This window comes from Haemaphysalis longicornis, unplaced genomic scaffold (genome assembly GCF_048455015.1).
Source record: "Haemaphysalis longicornis isolate Haplotype H1 unplaced genomic scaffold, Haemaphysalis longicornis Haplotype H1 scaffold_2, whole genome shotgun sequence".
NCBI lineage: Eukaryota > Metazoa > Arthropoda > Arachnida > Ixodida > Ixodidae > Haemaphysalis > Haemaphysalis longicornis.
This window is the reverse complement of record NW_027526295.1, coordinates 102,078,351-102,102,499: the sequence shown is the minus strand read 5'-3', so window position 1 is coordinate 102,102,499 and position 24,149 is coordinate 102,078,351. Positions and strand designations below refer to the sequence as shown.

The following is a 24,149-nucleotide window of genomic DNA, read 5'->3' as shown; positions in this document are numbered from 1 at the left end:
AGTTAATGGCTTTCTTAGCCATTCCTCCCCAAATATTAACATAGTGCGTAACTACCACCTTGGCCTGCAAAATAGCAGGAACAAACGTTCCGGCAAAAATACGCTTTACCTCCTTTTTTCTTAGTTTTAAAACATCCTGTTTTATTTTCCACTTACATAATTGCACACTATTTTTCGCGTTTTTGTGGAATTTTTTTCAAAACTGCGGCCACTAAAGCGTTTCAATCCAAGCCAATGATGAAATTTAGGCGAGCCCATGACCAAATGGCGGTCCATGACGACACAGACGGCCTTGATGTGCGCCGCATGTGCCGCATGACGCCCTCGACACAGGGACAATATTCGCTGCTGCCAATAGAAAATTCTGGCGCTTAAAAACGTTCAGTTCGCTTTATAACGTACTTAACGCGTTAAAACGTATAACGTACTTTATATAATCTGCATGGTCAATGCAGTTCAATAGACGAATGGCTGTGCTTTTATCTAGCCTTTGAATTAATGGCTGTTGGGTAGAAGGACCCATCATATTTTTAGGATTAACACGTTTAAGGAGTGTTACCCTAAGCGATAGCCTCAAGGATGCGGCAATCTGTTTTATACATGCGCGTTAAGCAAGTTAAAGTTTCAATTTCAATCGCAACAAATAAAAAACTTAAAGTTAGATGTACCCTGATTTCATTCTACTCTTAAACGTAATTCGGTGGCCACAGGCAAGCCCAATTTTGCCTATTTGGGAATGAATAGCCAAGACATTTAAATTTTGAATTACTGATTTCGAAGCACATGTCCGCGTGTTAAACAATGATGACAGCTTTCATGTTTGCTTTGGACAATATCCACTTATATGTACACACTAAAAGTTGGGAACCAAATCTGTACTTAACGCTCGTCCAAGAGTTGCATAGTTTATTGAACGTCTATTTACAAACTACACTGCACTTATAATCACAAGAGTACGCTTTCAAGGCATCGACGCCTTGAAAGCGTACATTTCTGATCTGCTTGTCTTGACAAACAGAAAAATTCACACATGAAAGCACTTTGCGATGCAGGGGCTTGGAAACCAGTTTTTTTTTTTTTTTTTGCTGAATACAGAGTTGTTTGTGACATTTGCACCAACATTGCCAATCAGTGACCTCACAATCACTATGGACAGAGTGGTGGTAGCATATTCTCATCATCCCTTGCTGTGCACGTGAACAGATGACAACGTTTTAGATGATGCAAAATCATTGCTTTGTACGCACAAGCAGCACGTGCTTTATCAGCATTTAGGATAAAAAGAAGCTGCAGCCGTTTTCAAAGAGGCCCGTTCTTCCTCCATGACAATATCGTAGACTTGTCCGCATGAAAAAAAAAAATGCTGGTGACAACAGTGTTTGCAAAATAATTTTAGTTTGACAGCACAACCTACATAAAACTCCTCATAAGATTTTCCGCGTTGTGGGGTGCAACCGAATGCCTGTAAAGCTGATTTCTTTGGATAGTGACAGTGCGCCTTTTATTTAGAGAAAACTGAATAAAGAATTATGAATCATACTATCGTAAACGGCGGCTAATTGTCTTAGCTGAGTTGCATGCCGCAAGAAAACGAATATAAATTAAAATCTTGTAGTAAATTTTAAAAAGCATGAGCGCAAGAACATAATCAGTAGGCTCCATAGCAGGTGTATCCTGAACGAGGTGCCAAACAAAAATATAGAAATGGTCAATTTCTAAAAATAACTGGCAAAAATCAAACACGGCGTCAATGTAAAAATGCAATTACTGCTCTCGATTGTTGTCCATAACCCACCCTATGCGGAAAAAAAATATAACGGCTGTTCCAACAAGCAAGCACCCGATAAATCTGTCGCCGAAAAGTTTCCGCACCCAAATGTCCGCGCAGCGGAATGTCCGCACCGAAACGTCCTGCTCCGAAATGCCCTGCACCGATCAAATCAAGCCCAACAAGCAAGACTCGATTAACTTTTCGCCGTACAGTGACATATCTTGGTTTCCGTGCTATTCCTCGAAGCTTCTGAGACAAGCGGACTTCATGACCTGATCGTTTGGTTGGTCAGCTCAGCAAAAATAAAGCTTCAACACAGTTACGCGAATTCCCGCAAAGCCGTGGAGAGGAGTGGGTGCAAGCTGCCGAACCATCGGCTAACACCGCCACCTCGCGGCGCGTTGCGGAGTTAGCCAAATTACAGGTTTTTGCTGGGGGACGCGCCGAATGGGACGGCCGGAGCAACGGCGCGCCGCCGGCGCGGCGCGCCAGCCGATCACTGAGGCCATGCTTTCGACAGCGCCGGATCGGCAATGGCTTGACGTTCGCTGTGAACGGAGTTAATGCGATAAAAGAAGCGGACAAAGGAAGGATGCGCGGCGTGAAGTGGTGCGAACCTAGGCGGTAATCTAGAGAACGTTTATGGCTTTCTTAGTCATTTGCATTCTTTTTATTTTTCCTTCTTGCACTGCTATTTGCAGCTGAGAAGAAAGAAACACAATAAAGTATTAATCACTGTGCCTTGCTTCGTTTTTGGCGTTGTCGTGTCTTCGTCCTAAGTTCGTCGTAATGAAGAGCTACTGGTTTGTATTCATTGCCAAGTGCCAAACGTTTTATTTCAGAGAGTCTCTTTTCAAAGTGTCTCTACAAACTAGTTAGTGGAGCTGGTAAAAGCCGTAGGTGGTAATTTACCCCGTTACCGTCAACGTGCTCCGACGACGGTGAAAGATGTCCGGCATGACATGTTCTGTTAGCTACCCGCTCTTTCACCTCTGCGCTTTCTTGGCTACGTCTGACTTTTTTTTTTTTTCCTTGAATGTTTTTGTAGTCTTTGCATTCCAAAGAATGCATTGAGAGCTGAATTCGGAGCCACAGAAATTCCGCATTCATTGCAAACAAATGGGGAATTGCGTATGCCAATTCAAGAGCTGACGATAACAACTTTTCAAAGCTCCAGCGTCAACGAAAGAGAAGCATGAAAGGAGTCGCCAAAAGTAGACTGGCAGGCTTTGACTGCAAACACGAAAACACTCGGAGCGCTACCCAGAGAGTTACGCAAGGTTTCGTTCAGCAGTTGTCAGAACGACGCCCACAGCGGCCCGTTCTTGGAACATGCACAACGTGTAGCTACTGTGAAAGGGGGCGACGAATGACAAAAAAAAAAAAGGGGGTGCGGGGGCCCATTCAAGCGAGGCAGGCCCACTACGGCGGCCGCGTCCTTGGAGTACACGGCAGCGCACGCCGCGTGCTTCCACGCGGGAGGTGCGCAGCATGACTCTCGCTTTCTCTCGCGCTGGCTGGAACAGAAAAGAGCCTCGGAAGAGCTCCTTCGTCTGGAAAAACAGCGCCCTGGATGGGCTCCTTCGGTGAACTTGGTGCGAAAAATCGGCTTCGCGTTACACCCGGGAGTTGGATGAGAGCACCAGCGGACGAACTTCGGTGGGATGCACTCTTGGACGTAGGCTGCCTAGGATAGGCATCAACTACAAGAATGACACTACAGTCTACAAGAATGACACTCTGAATATGACGGAGCTGGCGAGAAACAGAGGGAAGCCGATAACCATGATGATTATACGAAAGAGTCAGATAAGAAATTCTTGGAAACAGTAATCAGTTTGCAAAGAATAGGAGTGGTGGAAGGTCGCTGGGACAAGCGTGGTTTGCTCTCCGACGTATTATAATGAGGCCGTGGTAGCGGCGGTGATTATGTTGACAAAGACAATAGTGAAGATGATGATGATGATGGCGAGCGCGATAATTTCTTGCTGCGGTCCCTGAGGCAACGTTAAGTCCATCTTCGCCTTGTTGTTTTCCTACAGGAGAAACAGCGCCAACCACCACACAGTTTTGCTTAACAAAATTTATTCTTCACCCTCGTCCTCCTAAAATCTGCAGCTTTTCAATCACCCGAAAATAGACAACGAATGTCATGTCATCTCAGTTTAGCTTCTGCTGCAATAAAAAAATAATAAAAGCTGCTTGCAAACAAATCAGCTTTAATTTGTCGCTGAGTAAAGTTAGAATGAAGGAGATAATTTACAGTTTTGTGAAACGGCAATGATGGTCGTGTCACTTTCTGGCAACGAGGTCGCGATGGTGGCGCAAACTGTGAACAGAACCGAATGGCCTGTGCCCTATTTCATTGAGGCTTGCGCAACCAGCCCCCTTTTTTGAATACCCGAGCGCGAGAACACGAGCTTTTACCTACACACGACAGTCCAAGAATCACTGTATACACACCGCAAATGGCTTTGTACCGCGCATGAAAAACAAAAAAAAAACAAAAAAAAAAAAACAAAAAAACTCCAGCGCTAATGCTAGAGGTGAAAAGACACCCTGCTTGGGAGAGATCACCGCGGCTACTGCAGTCTCTAGAAGCCATTATGGATAATAGGAGACATGGATACGAGTGTTCCAATCATTGCCGTGACGACTTCCAGGTGCCCACTACCGCTACCTCGAGTCGAGTCGATTCGCTGCCTCCAACTGGAAGTCTCCAATGCTGAGAATGATCTTGCATGAACCATTCGCGGCGAAGACGACGATGACCTCTTCGATGCATATGACGACGATTACTATCACCGCAACTATGAAAATGAACAATGGTACTGAAACTTCACCATGTGTCCGACTATGCTCACTTACAACAGCTTCGCCATTCAAGTCTTGCGCGTGAGTGCAAGCTTCCGCGATTTTTTTATATTTTTCTGATTCACGCTATGGAAGAAATCGCGGTGAACTTTACTTCGTGTGTTATTCTTTCTTGTACATGAGTCGCTATGGAACGCGTAACAGCCAACGGGAATTCAACACGCCCCAAAGGTGGGCTGTTGTGCACGCTTTTTGCGGACGACATGCGGGTGCGGATTTGGTGGACGCCAGTCCGGTGCATGCTTTCGCCAACCTAGTCAATCAATGTTTTTCGCATTATACAAGCTCTTCATTTTAACACACCGTCGAACCCACAGCATCTGTCCGCATCTCGCAGAAAAAAAAAATACGGGCCCTTCTGTTCATCGTCTGCACGGATAAGGGTTTTTGTCCGCAGGCAACCCGCCCGGGCTTCAAAAAGCAATGCACTCCCTTTGGTATTAGCAAAGAACTTTTCCCTCGTGATCTCCCGCTTCCCGATTCTGTATATATCTGAATACTTCTTTTGCGTCCACCCTCTTTTTCCAGGTCGTTGTCTCTGATTCTTTCACTTCACTTTTTATTGCCTTGGTCGTTTTCCCTGCGCTTCCAGGTTTTATATACTTTGCCCTGAGCATTATGGTACTTTTTCTCCACTGTGTGTCCACACTTTTCATGTAAAAATACCGTAACACTCTGGCCGCCCATCCCTGGTCATAAATATTTCTGAGTCGTTCTTCAAAACGTATTTTGCTCTGTGCTTCTCTCACTTCAAAGGAATCCCTTCAAAGGAGCTGCGAGACTAGCGACATCTATCGGCAAGTGGCCGATACTAAAACATGTGACCTGGCAATCAGCGGATCTGTGCCGACGACTTCACTCGTGTCTTGCGACAGGTAGGCTGTTGGACGCTGCGCGAAGCAGTGCCTGACTTCAAGTTAATGCGTTCGAACTCGGTGGGACACGATACTGCTGTTGCTGCTGCCCGCACATACGCTGCCGCACAACAGCGCTACTACGGCGCTCACTTTACAGCGTTTGAGCCACGATCAACTTGTACTCGCTTGTACGTGTACGCGGACACCGATGAACGGAGCAGCCCCTCTCTTCGCGCAACCAACGTTAACGCGGCACACCCCGCGTTATGGAATTACTCAAACACGCCTTGTACAAGCAAAACACTAACTGCGTCGCGGGCAGCCCGGCAGGTGTGGTAGATTCGCGGCCGACTGCGCTGCGAACAGCCCGTCCATACGACGTCGCCTTAGCGAAGAGGACGCGCAGGCACCGGCGTGGCAGCGCACACAGATGGTTTCCGGCATGCGCGTCATGCCAGTTAATACCACCTATACGCTAACCAGCGTAGTAGTGACGATGCCATTGTGTTTATCTAACAAACAAACACACAAAAAGAAACAAGTCCAGCGTCTGTTCTTGTTTTGTGAATTCCTGTTGAGCGTACACCAAGTCGTCTAACTATCCGTATCATTTAGTCAAATAACCAACCGAAGATGGCAACACAAAACAATGACAGCATGGTAACCGGTCTCAGTACTGAAATAAAAGCACGAGCTTCTCCCAGTATTAGCAAATAAAATATTTTGTGTGATAAAATGATGCCATCTACCACTGAAAAACGCCATCTACCGAATCTATTAATCGATCAAGTAAGCGATTAGTGCACGCGGATTGATAAAGTTAATTATTAAAATCGGCGTCCCATCCTAGTTTCAACGACAAACATTTCGTCCTGTGGAGCGCTTTCGACACGGAGGTGCCTTCTGTGAGCATCATACATGATGGCATTCATAGAGCAGAAAAAAAAAAAAAAAATAGACGGTCGTTTCACGGAGTGAATTTATAATTTGCGGGAAAACTTTCCGTCAATTCTGCCGGAACTCTTTGTGTAACAATTCTTTAAACTTTTGTGCCCAAGCGGCGCGAATCTTCAATGTTATGGCATATACGGTTACGCACAAAATTGAAGGCCGTCGTGTCAGCGCTCGATCGGGGCGAGCGCCGCTTGGTTATGCGCGGTGGCAGACGACGAGCTTCAAACATTTCCGTCAGCAGCGCCACACACCGAATATATTGGGTGTTGCCTAGCAACGTGTTTTCTTGCTTGCGCAGCATTGTGTCTTCCTATGACCTTGATTGAGAGGCTTCACACTCCGACAGAACGACACTGCCCAGCAATACGCTTTCTTGGCTTTTATCGCCTAGCAGCGCTCTCCTGGTCCAGCTTCGCACACCCACGACATAAAATTGCGGCGCTAGCCTTCGAGCAGATATTTATTTATTTATTTATTTATTTATTTATTTATTTATTTATTTAAGGAATACTGCGGACGGTTTTTCACCATCCTAGCAGGAGAGGGTTACATAAGGTTCTTAACACAGAGGTCAAAACTAGAAGTCGGAGCGTGCACGCAGTCGGAAGGCAGTGAATTCCAGTCTTCAATGGTTCGCACAAAAAAGGAGTTCTTGAACGTGTTATTTTTAGGAGCATGTGGTCTAAAAGTAAATGCTCACGCGTATACAAACAACGAAATAACGCGTCCCATATGGCATGAGCTTTGGGTCTCAACTCCGTGGTGTGTAATAAATTTTAGTAAAGTGGGCTAAAAAAACAAAATATTTTGGATAATACCATCAAAAGTTCCAAACTGAGGCCGTCGAAACTGGTAAATGAAAACGTCCATAAGAAGATGTAAATACGGTGAACGCTTACTAATTTAGATGTCGAGCGCGGGCCCGGACAACGATGTTCAAAGCCGCCCTCTAAGGCCGCCGTCAGAACGCCGCCTCGTTAATCTTTTCAGGTCGGCATTGTGTGCGGCCGGCGTAGTACTACACCGGCTACAGCCTCCATTCTTCGACCAATCTCCCGAAATAATAACGGTGACGAGCGGCGCGGTGTAATTGGATGCGAACCGCCTGCGTCAACAGGAAGTCTGCATGGCTGCGGCGAAGAACGTGTCGCAAGCGTCGAGGCGGATCCCCGCGGTTTCCCTCCCCCCTTCCGGGTACAAGAACACTTGTCACCCCTCAGCCGACCGGCGCTGGGCGGCGCTTCTAAGCTTACACTCGGCCTACACGCACGCACGCACTATGCGTCATGCGCGGGTGCCCTGTGGATACGCGTTCGTTCCTGGCGCTTTTAATGTTTTTAGCCGGGAACGCACGCACGCAAGCCACGTGTGTCCCCCTCTGCTCCACACGCCGATGCCAAAAACGGAAGCGCGCAGGTGAGAGGACATCGGGGAGTTTTGAGTTTTGGGTTCTGTTATTATTGAAGCGAAAGCTTTCTTAGTGGAGCCGATGGCGTCCTGACAAAAAACTAATGCATTTCTCCATAGACCGGTTGGTCGACCGAAAAGCTCTGATAAGATCTTTGGACACACGGCGCATGCGTGAAACAGGGTATCCATTGTGTCAAAACGGTTACTTGAAAATCGAGAAAAAAGGAGCGGTTCTAGGTAAGCAAATATACGCATCGGTCATACAGAAGGAGTACAACAGTATACTTTTATCTTATAAACCACGTATCGGTATACATACAGATCGCTCGTAGATACGTCTACTTCGTGCGGGAAAAATGGCCGCACGGGTTCGGTCTAAGTTTGCGATTTGGGTGTTTGAAGATTTGGTGGTCGATTGGACGCACTATCAGCGAAGGCTGGACGCACTATTAGCTTTCTCGCTTCTCTCAACTTGCTTTCGGAAGAGATGGTATAAAGTTTTTTTCTTTATTTTTGCGTCGTTTTGCACAATGTGTTCCCTGTTTTCTTGGACCATGTTTGCCGACTTTCTTACATTGGATTCCGTGTTTAGCGTTCATTGTTCTTTCTCTGAGTCACCTTTTATCTGTATTCCCCCCCCCCCCCCCCTCCCGCACTTGCAAGCGCACACTCGGAAGGGAAAATCACGTTGCCTTTGGCGTTATTAGTTCCTTCTACCTCCTGGTTCCTATTCTGTTCTGCAACTTTTACTTAGTGACGCTTTTACTGCAACTTTTACTGCAACTTCCCCTGTTCCCCATTGCCGATCGTGACGCGGTAAGGACCGGTTGCGTTCTAACTCGTAGAAAATTTGTTCAGCAAGCGCCTGTGGAAAATACCTTCAACCGGCGACGAGGAGGCGGAATGAATTGTCTCGCGGCCTCATCGTAACTATAACAGGACGAAGCTACTCTGCATAGAGTTAACGCGAGCACTTTCTCTCACCCCCTACCTACACCAAGTACCGTATTTACTCGCCTAATGATCGCACTTTTTTTTTCTTCAAAAAAATTGATGTGAAGTTAGGGGTGCGTTCATCACACGGGGTAAATTTTACGGAAAACATTTTTGAGCACTGAAAACGGAAGGGAGTTGGGGTAAACATTTTTACGATAGTTCTCATGAACATAATAAAATTAATAAATAAAAACATAATAAACTGCACACCGCCGCCAGCCGCTTAGCAAATTGACGCAAAATGTCGTGTTTTCATGAATTATCGAACGCGCCGGTACAAGTTTGCTGCGAGGTGACAACAGTTCGACCAATAAGAGGCTGCGACTGCTACAGTGCGGGACATCAAAAAAGTTATGGCGGCCGACCCAGCAACCTGAGCGCGTTTTTTTCTTTGTCGTGTGTGTATATTATCTGCATTTAGTGAGAGTTTCTTCCTTATCAATATTGAACGCATGCTTGCCGATATCGGCAGGTCTGCTGCAATGACGTATCTATATGTCCTCTTCGAAAGGGAAGGAAACAGAGGTACGCACGATCATAATCAGCTAGACTTTGCACACATACGACATATTGCTGCGGCTAGTCCAGTGTGCGTTCATTTCGCGGGAAATATAAAAAAAAATCGAACTTGGACGACATACTTCAGGGGTGCGATCATTACGCGAGTGCGATCATAATGTGAGTAAACACGGTATATCCAACAAAATACCACTGAGAATGCAAATTTTGCTCTGAACCAGGCGCCCTAACCCACATCATCATTTGGTGTGCTCACAAGCCAACCCTGCTGCCTGTTTTCTCACCTCTTCCCCTTCCCGAGGTGTGGGTGAATCTGACGACCAGCGCTGACCTCGACGCCCAGCAACTACTGGTCTCCAGGGCACGGACCGCCAAGTTGCCCCTTGGGCTCCTCGACTAAGGAACCGCATTCATTTTCTGCTAAATAAAAGTCCTTACTACTACTAACCGGCAATCAATTGTTTTCTCTTTTCTAGCCAGCCTCCTGCTTCGCGAAAATCTTTCCGTTTTAGCTTACCTTTAAGGGATTCCACACACAACAAGTGTAAGCGCCAAAATGATAGGAGGGTGTCTTTTTTGTTGCGCTTTGTTGCGGTTTGCCGGACGAGCGACATTTGCCGAGAAAGTTTTGTACCGGGACGCTTCGCGGCAATCGACGAAGGCAGAAAAGTGCGACACAGGGAAGTTGGTCGGCAGCGTCCAGAATGAGAAGCTGCAGAGCATTCGAAGGAACAGCATACGTAACCGACAGCACTATGGGTTGCCGACGAAGGCCCGCCACCAGTATTGCGCCGCCACCAACGTCCATTACCCATTGAGACGCCCGGCGTCTGCGCCTCCGCGGTTTACAGAAAAGGAAGAAGGGAGGAAGCTTCTGAACGGCTGTACCCATGGCTCCCGGTCGGGGAACGACGCTTTAACAACAACAGCGAGAACGCGTTGCTGTGCCAGTGATATTTCGCCATGGTGTCTCTGCCTCTTTTTTTTTTTGAGCATTTCAACCAGAGTCACTCTCCCGATGTATTTGTTCCGAACATTCGATGGGCAGTTCACTCACTTAGCCACATCTTGCTTGCTATCTAGCCTCTTACGCTGAACAGTCTGTGTCCGGCTTGCCTGTAAAGGGTGCACCACCGCACAATGACTATTATGGCGGGGAAGCCAACTTTAGTGCTAATGCGAAACATCTTCCTAGTACTCGCAGACTCGTCCTCGCACTACAGGATCTCCTTGGATCCGCGAATCCTCACAAGCGGATGCCTCTGACGTAACAGGGAGTGATTCCCCCAAACCAAAGCATGATTCGCCTTGAAAGACACTCACCGGAGATAAAGTATGCTTGCAGTGTTTTTCTTTATTGACAATTACAAGATTGTCTTGCTGATTTGGCCACAGACAAAACAGTGGCTTACGGCCTCCGTGTTGGAGATTAAACCTCTAGAATCTCGCTAAATATTGTTTGACGAAAGGCACAGGATTGAGGGAGGGGCTGCCACCATTACAGCTGCTGCAGCAACAAACATCACTTTAAAAAAGCTTCTACACACAAAAAAGAAAAGCAGAAAGCAAATGGTTACAAAACGGTACCTTGCACACCGAGCGTAGAGTTACAACAAAAGCTTTGTGCAGAAGCCGACATTACATAGAACAAAAACAAAACTCAGCTTAGCAAAACAAAACAACAAAATAGTTCTGAGCGAGAAAGGTCAGAGGTATTTGCCGATGCGTATAACTTTATACGCTTTCCAGTAATTTTTCTTAAACTTTGTAGCTTATTAATTGCTTTGAAAACGGAACCTATTTCAACCCTTCTTTGAACAGAACCACTACACATTTTGTGGTTTCCCGACTCTCCCACCTATCAGCCATTTTTTCTGCATCGCCATGAAATGTGTTTCTATCACTCGGAACTTATTAGAGGTAACCTTGTTTATTTCCTTCTGCGCCCGTCCTGTATCTAATGTTCTCAGCTAATTGTGAACAACCGAGAAACTCGTGGCCACGTGCGAGCTCGTGAGGAGCGGAGTTAATCGTGTCCTTCCCGCTAGCCCCGGGGCCATTGCGGGGAAGCCCGCCCCGCGAGCACTCGTGCGAGAAGTGGTGTGTGCGCGCGCCCGCGCTGGGTAAACACGCCGCGAGGAGGAACTCATCGCAAGCGATTCATAGCGGCGTGGCGACGTGCGCCAGCCGCGCTGACCGGTCGCCCCGAGGGAAATCGGGTTTGAAAGGTTCGTGCGGGCACGGAGCTGAAGAGGACCGCGCGCCACGAGGTCCCTGTACAGAGGACGGCCCAACGTGAAGAGCCATGACCAAATTGAAAGGACGTAATTGAGGGAAACACTTGAAACGTCGCTGTAATCAAGTTGTACCGGGTTACTGACAGCCTATCTATGGTTCCTGCCCGCCCCCCCCCCCCCTCTACCCGAGAAAAAAATAGATTCCAATGAAAGAAGCAGACATGACATTTGACCTTTCCCGAGTGAGTCGTCGAGTGCGTGAAATGCGCAAATGTACGTTGTGCCCGAGGACGCCAGCAAGGTCTGGAGCGAGCGATCGAGCGAGCAAGCTAGCGAACAAGCCAGCATTATAAGAGCGCGGCGCAAGCACCTGGCACGGCGCACCTTCCTTTACCGAGCCAAAATGCGAGATGTGTCATGAGTGGATATGCAAGTACGGATTTCAGTGAGTGAGCTGGAAAACTGTGTACTTGATCCGGAGAAAATAAGCAAGAAACAAGAAAGGTGAGTAGAACAGATATGGCGTATTTTTCTTTACTGACATTATATGTTCCTCTACCCTATTCTAGCAACTAACTGGTCTCACTATTCTTGCGAAATCCACCGCAAAGGACGGTTCTATGTATGGCAACGTGTACATGGGCATGAGCCCGGAGAAGTTTTATTTGTTGACGCCAAATGATCAAACAAATACATTTAGGAGAAGCATTTTTGTCTTACAGCAAAGCTGTATATGGCTATGACAGCAGGATTTTCAATGCCTGCTAAGCAAAACCCCTTCTGGCACATGCTGATTTACGCAAGAAACACTTATTGCGGATATCGCCAGTGACGTCGTGTTATAAGATGATCCCTGAAAGGCAACTTGCAAAGAACATTACATTTGTATTCCAGTAAACGCTACGGGAAGGTCACGGACAGTGAGGACTCCCGAAGAGCAGCTTGCCTTCGAAAATCGATGAAGGGAACAGGAAAATAAATGTGAACGAAGAGATACTGTGGAAAAAGCGACCGGAGAATCCAGCAGCAGGTGATGGCTATCCGTGACTGCAGAGTGGACGTATGCAAAACAGACAAAAAAATGGTTCCTCCTGTAGTTCACGCTGGATGAGCTTGAGCTACAGTACTATAGTGATTCACACCTACCAACCAGTGCACACAGGTTATTTATGAACTTAACTTTCGCGAAACATCACTCTGACGTTGTAATATCGAGATCTCTAAATTTGAGAAGCTCCTTATTAAGTTTACGTCGGTTGAGTTTGGACTGCAGTTTTATAGTGATTCACACCAATTGTCCCATGTACGTAGGTCGTGGCTAGACTTAACTTTCTTTTAAAAAAAGCAAAAACCATACAACCCTGATCCGAAAGAGGACATTGACACCAACTGCGGGGTTCCCTGTGCCGTTCAAACGAAAGATAGAATTGCGATGTCTACTGCGTATATATCTATAGGCATACACAATTGCAATATAGAGAAGTTCATGACAACGCACTTTGCGTGACTTGGCCGTGATCATGGCTGGAAACTTCAATGTTGTTTTGTTTGAAACAAAATCACTGGTATACGTGTCATTTGAATGCTAGTCAATCAACTACACACGAGTGGTCGTGTATACATGCACCTGTGGCCAAGAATATGCCCAAGGCTGGAGTCAAAGCAATCCGTGGATATCACAGTAATCACAACTATAATGTCAATAAGATGACTAAAATAAATATTTGCACCTCTGTCTAACCTTGTGCGATGTTGTGGTACAGCTTTACTCGTCGTCCATCTTTACGGCTGTGTACTGTCCCATAACTTTTTTTTTTTTCAAACTTGCGGTAGAGGCGTCCCCGCACGCAAGCACAAATATTTGAAAGTATGGTTGGGCGCACCTAAAGAATCACGCTGAGCGTCATCCTGAATGATGTCTTTGATGAATGATTGGAGCCTTTTGCATGTAACTTCGGACAGAACACAGCCTTAATACTTGAGAACTGTGCAAGGATTCGCGGCCGTGGAAGACAAGAGGTAAGCTCAGCGAAACGATATACGCGCCGTCATTGCTCTTACTTCGCACGCATGGAAACGGTCATTTTGCGATGTCCCTAGACACACTCTTCAACTAACAAGTAGCTTTCCAAGAACCAAACCCACAGCACATAACATTTCATAGGACTCCATACCGCATAATCCCAAAGATCCCTCCAACACGCCCAAACATCAGGCATCTTCCCCCTCAAACTTTGCGATGCTCCCACCTATCGAACGATTCCTTTCAAGCGCTGCTACGTGCAAACAACGACCATTTAAAAGGACAGATTTTTCACGTTAACGTGTCTCAAAAAGAGTCACCCACTCCTTCTATAAGGCCCAGACCAAACCTTGGGCGGTTTCTTGGGATCTCCACCAATGCGCTGCGCGATGAGCTACTAGAAGCGCAAGTTGCAGCCAAACTTGCACGTTTCCCCCTGCTTGCCTATCTTGCACGCAGTCCGTTACAAGTAGCAAAATTACTCGAAATATTCGCACTTTGTAAGCGAATTAGCGTACTTTTTGTAAAGCAAGTGTGAAATGATTCGTCGACTTTATGCTTGAGAAATTCGTTGTAATCCACGACAACTTTGCAAGTAGAGAATGTCCTAGAGAATCCAAACGTGGGTCTTAGTTTAAGAAAACCATTAATAAAACGCAGCGCCTGCATCGCACTGCACTGCTTGCACGCAAGCTCTCAAGACTTAGAGATACCGCACAAGCACGCCACCGCGGGCTCGGAAAAAATTTGGAAAGAATTAATGTTAATTAATCAAAAACACACTAACGAAGACTCAGACCGTCTGCCTTCCCAGGCGCGCTCAAAAACCAAGGTAAAGGACATTCACTTAAACGGTGACGACAGTCGAAATAATCGACTCTTCGCAACCTACTTGAAAGTTGAAAGCTTCTTTCTTTCGATGTGTACAGGAATAGTGATGAATGAGCGAGTACAGTTTTTGAGGGGAACGGCCAGAAAGGCAAAGAAAGCCTGATAAAGTGTCGTCCCGCCTTCCTGTTTTGGCACAACTGTGCGGGAAATAGCCTGTCCTACATGTCCATACAAAATAACAGAAGAGCGCACTCAATTACACAAACAAAAACATCTTTCAGTTTTCAGAAAGAAACAATGCTTTAAATATATTATTTCACACACGAAATAAATATCAGCTTTGACGTTCCAGAAATTAGCAGTAATTACAGCACAAATTTCTCACTGTAGCTCTAGGAAGTACATGTGTAATTTTTTTTTTTTTGAATCCTTGATCAGATATAGCTTCTTGTATCATCGTTAGAATGACCGCAGCCTAACTTCCAATCGTACGTCAGCTCATGACAACGAAGAGCTGTCGAACATGATGCTTCACTAACCTGGCTTAAGAGCCGATATGACTGTTCTTCACAGTGAAATCGCAATGATCAAAGCTGAGAACAAAGGCGACGTGAAATTTCTACTGGCTACATTTAGAATTATTCACTCACAACCACTAGCGGTTCTCATCTTGAAATATTCATGCTAGGAAATACAGGAAAAGCCTGTTACCTGCCGAAAAGTCAACGGACGAAGCATGGAATGGTCACAGAGGCGCTGTTTAAACATTTTCAACATTTGCCGCGCTCTGTTTAATTATTTCATCCTTTGCATTTTGCGCGGTTAAAGAGCCGAAAGCACACTAATTCGCTCAACAATACGAGTTACCAGAACAACAAAAACGAACAACAAATAAAGTAAACATGGCCTAGCCAATCTTTATCAGTGGTACGGAGATAGCTTCGTGCGAATTTGGGTTAGGTAGATTCACTGCGACAAATATGTTGCGCAGGCCTGGAAACTGAAGTTGTTTCTTGATTTATCGGCCAATGGAGCCGTTCATACGGCGTTGCTGGAGATTTTTGGGTGACGGTGTCGGCGATAAAATTTGTTTAAAGTGAAGTCTAGTTGGGCGCTTTTCCGTTATCTCTCGTGCTGCGTGCAGTTATCATCGGATGGTGGACCCGGCACACCCAAGCTCGGGCGTCGGCGCCAATTAGCCCGTCTTCGCCGCCAGCCACATCATCGCCATCGGCTTCGTGCTTATCGGCTCGTGCCACGTGCGACTCCTCATTGAAGACGGTGGCTCATCAACCCTGCTTCACCCGCACACCTTCGCCGTCTGAATGAAGACAGCAGCGTGACAATGGAGGCGACTTCGGCAGCGCGGATCTCGTACGAATCCTGTTTGAAGACGGTTCGTCAACTCTGCGTAATCCCCGCACCTGCAACTCTGATTGGATTAAGACACCAGCGGGGCAAAGAAGGCGACTACGGCAATGCGCACCGTGAAAGCGGCAATTCGGCGAACGTTGTGACTCAGGCACTCAGGTGCGCATCGCGCTTGGACAAAAAATCTCCCCGTCTCGGCGGCGCCGACGCATTCACTCTTCATGGTTACGTTGGAAACCAACCAGAACGTTTTTGAGTGGGGGCGGGGCCCACGTGTTTCGATTTGTGGGTCCGTGATTGGACCAGACTTTTGGGAGTCGAATTCCCTAAGGGAACCCTAGGGATTGTTTGCTTGAACTGAAAGGCGGTGTTGCGAGCCGACGAGTGTTGCTGGCTGTGCGATTCATTTGAGGCACAGCATCCAAACTTGTACCCATCATGTAAATACTTGTATAAGGTTTTTTCTCCTTTATCAGCACGCCTCGGTCTTTTGATCAACGTCTCCGGACACCAGTCACGCTACCAAGATGAACTCCCGAACCCGGGTCCATAACAGTACTTAGAAAGTACGCCTCAAGTATTTTAATGACAGTTTATTCCTCCGGCATGTCACCAAACTTCTTAGTTGTATATTCTGAGCACAATATGACATGGTATGAGACACGTGCTACATTTCCACTTGAGATTTCAATGATCAGTCATTCGCGCTCAGCTCAATCAATCAATCAATCAATCAATCAATCAATCAATCAATCAATCAATCAATCAATCAATCAATCAATCAATCAATCAATCAATCAATCAATCAATCAATCAATCAATCAATCAAATTATATCTATTTCCGCGTGAGGGTGAAAAGGGGGTGGCCGGAGTAAAGCAGCTTTTTTTGCGGCTTGACAATGCTCCGCTGTTCCACACAGCAGTGACATGTTGGCGCTCAAAGGAAACAGTAATAGAAACAAAGAACATAAAAAAATATAGTATACGGTATCCTAGCATATTTCGCGCTTCGTAATCTTCTTGAACGAAACAGAAATATTTGGGAGGGAGCCGGAGCTATATGAATGGTTTTACTATCGCATTCGAAGATACAAAGCTTAACAATTCAGTACCCATTTAACAAGTGTCGCTTAACTTTTGACGCAAATATTTCAGCAAACCAGTACTTGAGGGGGAGCAACAAATAATGATGTACGACACGCCAGCAGCTGACGCTCTTCTTAAACGTTCTTCATAGACGTATGACGTCAAACATTTCTGGGGCAGCACGCGTTTTCGTCGCTGGGTTAAGCAAGCGAGCGGTGGTAAAGAAATACCCTATTTTTGCGATTCTAAGCATTTCATCCTTTCTAAGCACCCTACCCTACTTTCGGGGAAAAAAATTGGAAAAAAAAATTGCATGCGAATATAAGCCCCCCTGATCTAAGCAACCATAGTAAGGTGGATTTCAGACACGCGGAAACGGGCCCAGTTGACGATGTGGGCAAGTCATTTATGAGATTTTCAATTACAAACCACTTCAACGGAACAGAAGACGACCTGCTGGGGTATAGTGAGAGCGTCGGCCCAAGTGGCACAACGGACTCGGTAGTGAGGGTGACTGAGAATCAGAGGTAAGCGGTGGGTTCTTTGTCTGTACCTGTTTGTATTTTGAATGTTTGCCAAATAAAACTTTATTCCTTGCGCCCGTCTCGTGGAGATACGTCCGTGAAGAAAAGTGGCGGGGGCAAGGGGCAATTTAGGTTTTCGAATTTAAGCACCCCCCTCACTTTCGGCATCGCGATCGTGGAAAAAAGGGGGTGCTTATAATCGAGTAAACACGGTATTTCAATTTTGTACGAAGTTGGTTCCAAGACAGGTTTTGATAAAAGACGACTTGCACCGTTGAAGACTGGTCAAGGGGTGACCTTAAAGGGACACTGAAGTGAATTTGTCAAGCTCCCGTTTTTGCTTGCACTGCGTAGACTGGCTCGAATTAGCACACTTTTCATCGTTTATCCGGTTGACAAATCGGTAATTATTTTATAAAGCGCGAAAGAAGAAAAACTACCATGCGCGGTTTGCGGCGGCCGCACCAACTAAGGCTGTGACGTTGAGAGGAGGGGCGCCGTGATTGGACGATGCCCAAGGTTAGCAATCACACAAGTTTCGGTTTCGGTTTCGGTTCTGTAAAACATAACCAATGGCTTTGTTGGATGGGCATTCTCAATATCTCAGTAATCATCGTACCGCGCTTCTGCCATGTTGTCGGCTGTAAAATGCACAAGATAAGCCTCCCAGGACGGCTTGTAGTCGTAGCATTCACTAGCCGAGACCTACGCAGTGCATGAACGCCCTCCGCGTACCCGCAGATGCCCAAATGTCATGCGCTTTTCCCCCATATTTGGAGCTTGCCTCCCTCATGCCTGTATCGTAAAAAGCGTGTTCGTACCAGGCCAAGGGTCTGTTCATTCTGGCCTGTGCCCGCTGCCTGCAAGCAGTCGGTGCTTATGGCAACAGCACGCCAACGAGAACTCGCTAGCGCACCAGTGCCAGCCTGCGCGCGTTTTGTGAACTAGTTCGTGTAGCCATGAACGTTGCGGCCCCAAAAAAGGTGAACTCAATATAGAAAACATCGGCGGAAAACAAAAAAAGTTAACTTACAAAAAAGAAAAGCACTTACCCGCGGGGATTCGAACTCGTGACTCGCAAAACATTTGCGGTGTATTCCTAGCGCCCCCGACTGCTAGGCCACGGAGCGGGACGCGAATGCCCTGCTAATATAGGGTATATATTGCACAACCGGTTTACACTTTTATTTATTTTTGGCATTTCAAGCCGCTTAGGTGACTATTTGTTGTACTGCGATCGTGCAGTAAGCGTCGCCCGAGTTTCCACAGTAGCTCACGTCTAGCAATTGCATTTCGTAGACGGAAAAGCGTTCGCAGATGCGTAGTCGTGCTGCTGACCGCTGTGCTTGTTCGCCCAGCGCAAAAAAGTGCTTCCCGCGCCCTAGTTTTACGCTGTACGGTAAAAATATCAGTTGATTTTATTTGCTTAGTACCTATATTGACTTCGCTGACTCTTCTCCCGCCTTCAAGAGGCCTTATATTTTCCTACTGGCGTACCAGTCAGCGAAGCGTCGCATGTGCAGCGCTTGTGTGAAGCGACCTTGACTTGGAGCTAGATACAGTGTACAAACAAACCAAGTAAAGAAAGGCACATTCTTCCATTCACAAACGTGTCCTGGCTTCGTTTCAACTAAGCGAATTCGAATTGCGACCAAGCCAATTTTTTTTAATCTCCTTGATTGCGACGACCCGCCGGCGGCCGGCGGACGAAACGTTGGGCCGACTGACTCTGTCGGCCGGGGAGCCGCGCAGTAGCGCAGCCGTGGCGCAGCCAATTGCCAGCTCATCCCCTCCTGACGTCACACGAAAACGCCACAGAAAGTGGGCGAGCGTAAAGAGAGGAGGACAGCGTTTTCGAATTAGTTTTTCTACTAAATAAAATCGCGTAAACGCGCCTAGAGTGGTCGAAACATGGCCTGGGGACTCCGGACTACAATTTGCGCTAGTAATCCCGCAGTGTTTACATATCACTTCAGTGTCCCTTTAATGCTGGATTCGGGCGCATTTTTAGCGTAGAAGAATGAAAAAGACGGGCACAAAGGCGGCGGCGAGGACTTGACGCGAAAATACAAACGCCCAAATTATATGTACGACCAGTGCCGACGCTGGTCCCACCACGCCATGTCAAAGCACGGTAGTCGGTGTTCCTAATAGGTACCCTCAAGCGAAGATTGGTTCGCACTGCACAGATGTCGGAACTACCGCGCTTTTCTGCTCACATACACATATCCGCGGACCTAACCACAGTGAACTCCTCATCTAGATTTCGGCCACTCTAAACGCGAAGAATCTACACGCGAGTCCCTTCACAGTTTGCAGTTCATAGATGCGCCCCACTTGGATAAAGTGATCTTGGTCTCAACAGATTAGTGAGGGGAAGGGTCGTGATGACACTGTTCCTGCATAAAAACTGAGGAGTGAATTAGATAGCGGGATATATACTTTGCACCATCAACGTTTCAACTAGAACCTGAAACGCCATGTAGAAATTGTTGTGGAGCCAACGTGCGTGCCAGTTGTCACGCCATCACAGTGAAAAAAAACAATGGCGCTCTCGAGGATTTTCATGTGAGCTTCCAGCATCCGTGGCGTCCCCATAGTGGACGGAAAAATCATTCGTAGTAGGCGTTGCGATAGCACGCGAGGTTTCAGATGCACGTTTACATGCAGATACATCTCCACCTGTTGTGAAATGGAAACAAACAGGATAAAAAGAGAGCACCGGCGCTTATTGTGAACCAATTATGACGCGAGCGTATATAGGACGTCTATTGACTAAACAAAGAGACGGCCGAGATGGGAGATGAAAGCAAGCGCAGCGCGTAGTACTCACCCCGTCTTTGCGAAGTTAGCCCAGTACCGCATCATGCGCCTGCTGAGCGACTGCTCGTCGGGCCGGTAGCCGAGCGACTTGTTGAGCGGCTCGCCGAAGAGGAAGGCGATCTCCTCGCCGTGTATCACGCCCATCCACTGGGGCCAGGCGCTCTGCGAGGAGCGGTGCGTGAAGTAGTACGCGTACACCTGCGCACCGGCCAGGGCGTACTGGTGCGCCCACTCCACCACCGAGCACGTGAAGTGGTAGTCGCCCACAATCTTGTCCACCGCGTCGCGGTTCTTGATCGGGTCCTCGGGGTTCAGCCAGTCTGTGTACTGGAACACGATGGCCTGCTGCGCCAGCTCGCCCACCAGCGGGTTCAGCTCGCGCACGGCGCGCACGAAGTCCTCGCGGCCCAGGTAGACCGACTCGTCGCGCCGGAACAGCTCGGTCAGGTAGTAGATGAGGAAGTAGGTGCCCTCGTCGCGGTTCGAACCCAGCAGCAGCCGGGTCTTCTTGAAGTTGCGCGCCACCAGCGACTCCTGGGGGCTCTCGTCCAGGAACGCGCCATCCACCACCGGCACGAAGGGGAACTCGACCACACCGAAGTTGCCCGTCTCACTGTTCACTATCGTCTCCGGGTCCTGCTCACGCAGGCAGGCCAGCATGGCCTCCAGGTGGCGCTCGTCGTGCGGGCAGTGTAGCGTCTCGGCGAGCCGGAGCGCCGCCAAGAGGGCCGACCGCCGGTCGTGCACGCCCCACGGGGCGATGGCCGTGCCGCTCTGAAGGATGGCCTGCGGAGGAAGGCAATTTAATTGATTGTCGCAAGACCACCGGCACTTGTACAAATGGCCACCAATTTTGACAACAGATGGCCTCTCTAGTAGCTAAGGATAGAAGTAGAACCTTGCAATCACGGTTACCTAAAGAGCAATGTGGATATAACAGGACCCAAGCTCAGGGGACGGGTGCGAGCCACCTCAAGGGGCCTACCTGGGAGAAGAGTTCCCTGGAGAGGGGTGAGAGCAGGTGCATGCTGGCGCTGACCGCGCCGGCGCTCTCGCCGAAGAGGGTGACGTTGCGCGGGTTGCCGCCGAAGGCAGCGATGTTCTCCTGGATCCACTGCAGCGCCATGAGCTGGTCGAATAGCCCCGCGTTGCCGGGCACCTCGGGGTGGTCGAGGCAGAGGAAGCCCAGCGAGGCGACGCGGTAGTTCATCGAGACGAGCACCACGCGCTCCTCGGCCACCATGGTGCGGCCGTCGTACACGTCCAGCGTCGAGGTGCCGCTGTAGAAGCCGCCGCCGTAGATCCACACCAGCACGGCGGCCGGCTGCGAGGCGTTGGGCCTGGGCCGGGGCACCCACACGTTCAGCGTGAGGCAGTCCTCGCTCATGTTGGTGTTGGCGTTCCACATGAGGCTGCCGCGGAACTCGCCGAAGAAGGTGTCCACCGTCTGGAAGCACGAGTTTGGTTTGACGGTGGCGTCGAGCACGCCCTTCCAGGGGTCGTTGGGCTTGGGGTGCCGGAAGCGGTAGCGGCCCACGGGGGGCTTGGCGTACGGGATGCCGTAGAAGACGTCCACGGGCTTGCCCGTGGCCGACTCGGTGGCCAGGCCGCGCACGGGTCCCTTGGCGGTGTGCACCAGCAGCGGGTCCGGCCGGTGGTGCTGCTGTTGTTGGTGCTGGTGGCCCTTGCGCGCCGACGCGGGCCGCACGGGGACCCCGGCCACGAGCAGCAGCAGCATCGCCAGTGACGTCGCCGCACGCACCATGGCGCCGCCTGCGAACCTGGGCGAGATGCGAACAGGGCCGTCAAAACTAGGTCTGCCCCAACTGAAGAGGATAGGCGCCACAACAGACAGAAACCTGCATACCTTTGGCTCGCCTCCGGACTATTCGCGCTAGTCACTGCAACGGACCAGAGAGGAGGCAAGCTTCCTACGACGAATCCAATGTGCGGGTGCGCAAGTTCTGCGTGATCACTCTGAGCGCTACCACAATGGCGATCCTAGAGCTGGCTTTCCATCTTGTAAAAATAGACACAGCTGCACTCACCTTCTTGCGAAGCCTCCCATCACAAAAGCGTGAGAAGCCAAAGCTTACCGGTAAAATACGTCTTGCACCGCTATACTACCGCAAATTTCCGAGATGGTCCACGAGCGGCTTCATGCCAAAAAAAAAAAAAAAGAACTGACAAAGGAAGAAAAAGGGTGCCGTCCCGTGCTGTGATTTCACCCCCACGTTACCCTCTCTCTTGGGCGACGGCTCGGGCATCGCTTCGGTGCCAAGACCTATCCATCGTGAGCGCACGCGCGCGCGGGTGGGAGAACCCGACACCCAGGCGTCATCAACCGCCCGAGTACACAACGCGGCGTGTGTGCGGCCTGTTCCGTGTGTCGCCGGGAGCGGCCCTTGCCCCTCGCCTCTTCATACGGCTGCTTCTGTGGCGCTGGTGGAGGCGGCGACGAGAGCCCTCCACTTATGAGTTTGAATTGGACACTTCCGCGCCATCGAAGCTGTCGCAGACGCGAGAACAAGCCGGGGACAAGGGGGGAGCAGCTGGCATGGCCGTCTTGTGTTTGTATCACGTGTGTGTGGCTGCACGTCTGCTTAGATGACGCGCGTTGTGCTCCGCGGAATAAATGTGAAAAGAAAAAAGTGGAGAATTTGTAACAAAAGAACTGCACGACCTCTCGACTAGCTATAATTGTTCGTTCTCCTAAGTTGCGGGGCTTAGCGTACTTGAAGAAGAACATAATTCGTGCGTCTTCAGAACAGCTGGGGCGCGCCCGGATACAGTTTTGCAGTCAAAGATTCCAATTTTCAGGGGCTTATATAATTTCTCCAGTTTCGCCTTTCACATGTGAGTGGCGTGGCGTTACATGCGAATGTATGAATACATGTGATTAGATTTCAAAATCCGTGGATAAATTTTTCAAACAACCTGTGTCCGGCCCCGAACTTAAATTCAGCGAGCGACTGCTTACAGCGACATCTCCAGGTAATATATAATGCAAACTCAACGACTTACTAATAGTAAAGAATCATGACGGCCGTTTCTATAACAAGACCACCATGTTCGTACTATTTTGGAACGGAAGAAGGAAGCGATTTCCGCTACGTGATGAGCAAAGAACAATGCAGAGAGGTCGATTTGATAGGGGCTGTCAGTGGTGGGGGAGTCATGATGTCAGGAATTCGGTTTTAATTATTAACGGTCGTCGTTTCTTCGCTAGCAGCATTTTTCTAGCAATATTTTAACGCTACAGGAATATCCCAACGTAAAAACAAATATAAAAAGAGGGACCGGAGGACACACCATGTGGGGTACCCATTACCCCACTCCCTAAGAATGAAACAAACTTGCAAATATAGAATAAAATGGAATTTTGTTTTACATCATGTGCATGATGCAGGAGAAATGCGGAAAAAAGCTGCCAAAAGCCAGCTGATGGGGCCGCTGCACCCCTTCACTGGCATGATACATAAAATTTAACAGAGTAATACAACAGCATTTTTAGGTGCGGAACACCTTAGGACCGCACAATGTCCGTCCGCGTCTGTGCGCATAGCATTTACAATCGCAAAAAAACACACAGGCACCGATAGGATTCGAGCCTGTGTCTGGTAGACCAGACAGAGTTAGTATCATTCGTCGTACCCATTGGGCTACAACCATGAGTTAGTACACGAGAGTCAAACAACTTACTCCCTCGCCTGTAACCTGCAGAGTACCTCAGGACCTCCCAATACTTGTCCGCGTCCATCCGTGCAAACACCACCATCAAGCGAAAATCAAGCGAAATTCGATTTGAGCCGTGAGCTGCACTTTCATTTAGGGAATAATCAAGGGGCAACTCACGGCTCAAATCGAAGGAT

The 24,149-nt window shown here is 48.3% G+C and overlaps 1 protein-coding gene across 3 annotated transcripts in view; it reads right to left on the bottom strand.

Annotated features, from left to right (window-relative positions):
• The window catches only part of LOC144169070 (acetylcholinesterase-like), a 295,512-nt gene that overhangs the window by 146,277 nt on the left and 125,086 nt on the right, over positions 1–24,149 (bottom strand). For all 3 annotated transcript variants that reach the window (XM_077698070.1, XM_077698069.1, XM_077698071.1), the window contains exons 2-3: positions 21,263–22,058; positions 20,288–21,063 (exon numbers count right to left, since the gene is read on the bottom strand). In XM_077698070.1, the coding sequence (XP_077554196.1) occupies positions 20,288–21,063; positions 21,263–22,042 (1,556 nt within the window). In that variant the 5' untranslated portion in view covers positions 22,043–22,058. The remainder of the gene's footprint in view (positions 1–20,287; positions 21,064–21,262; positions 22,059–24,149) is intronic.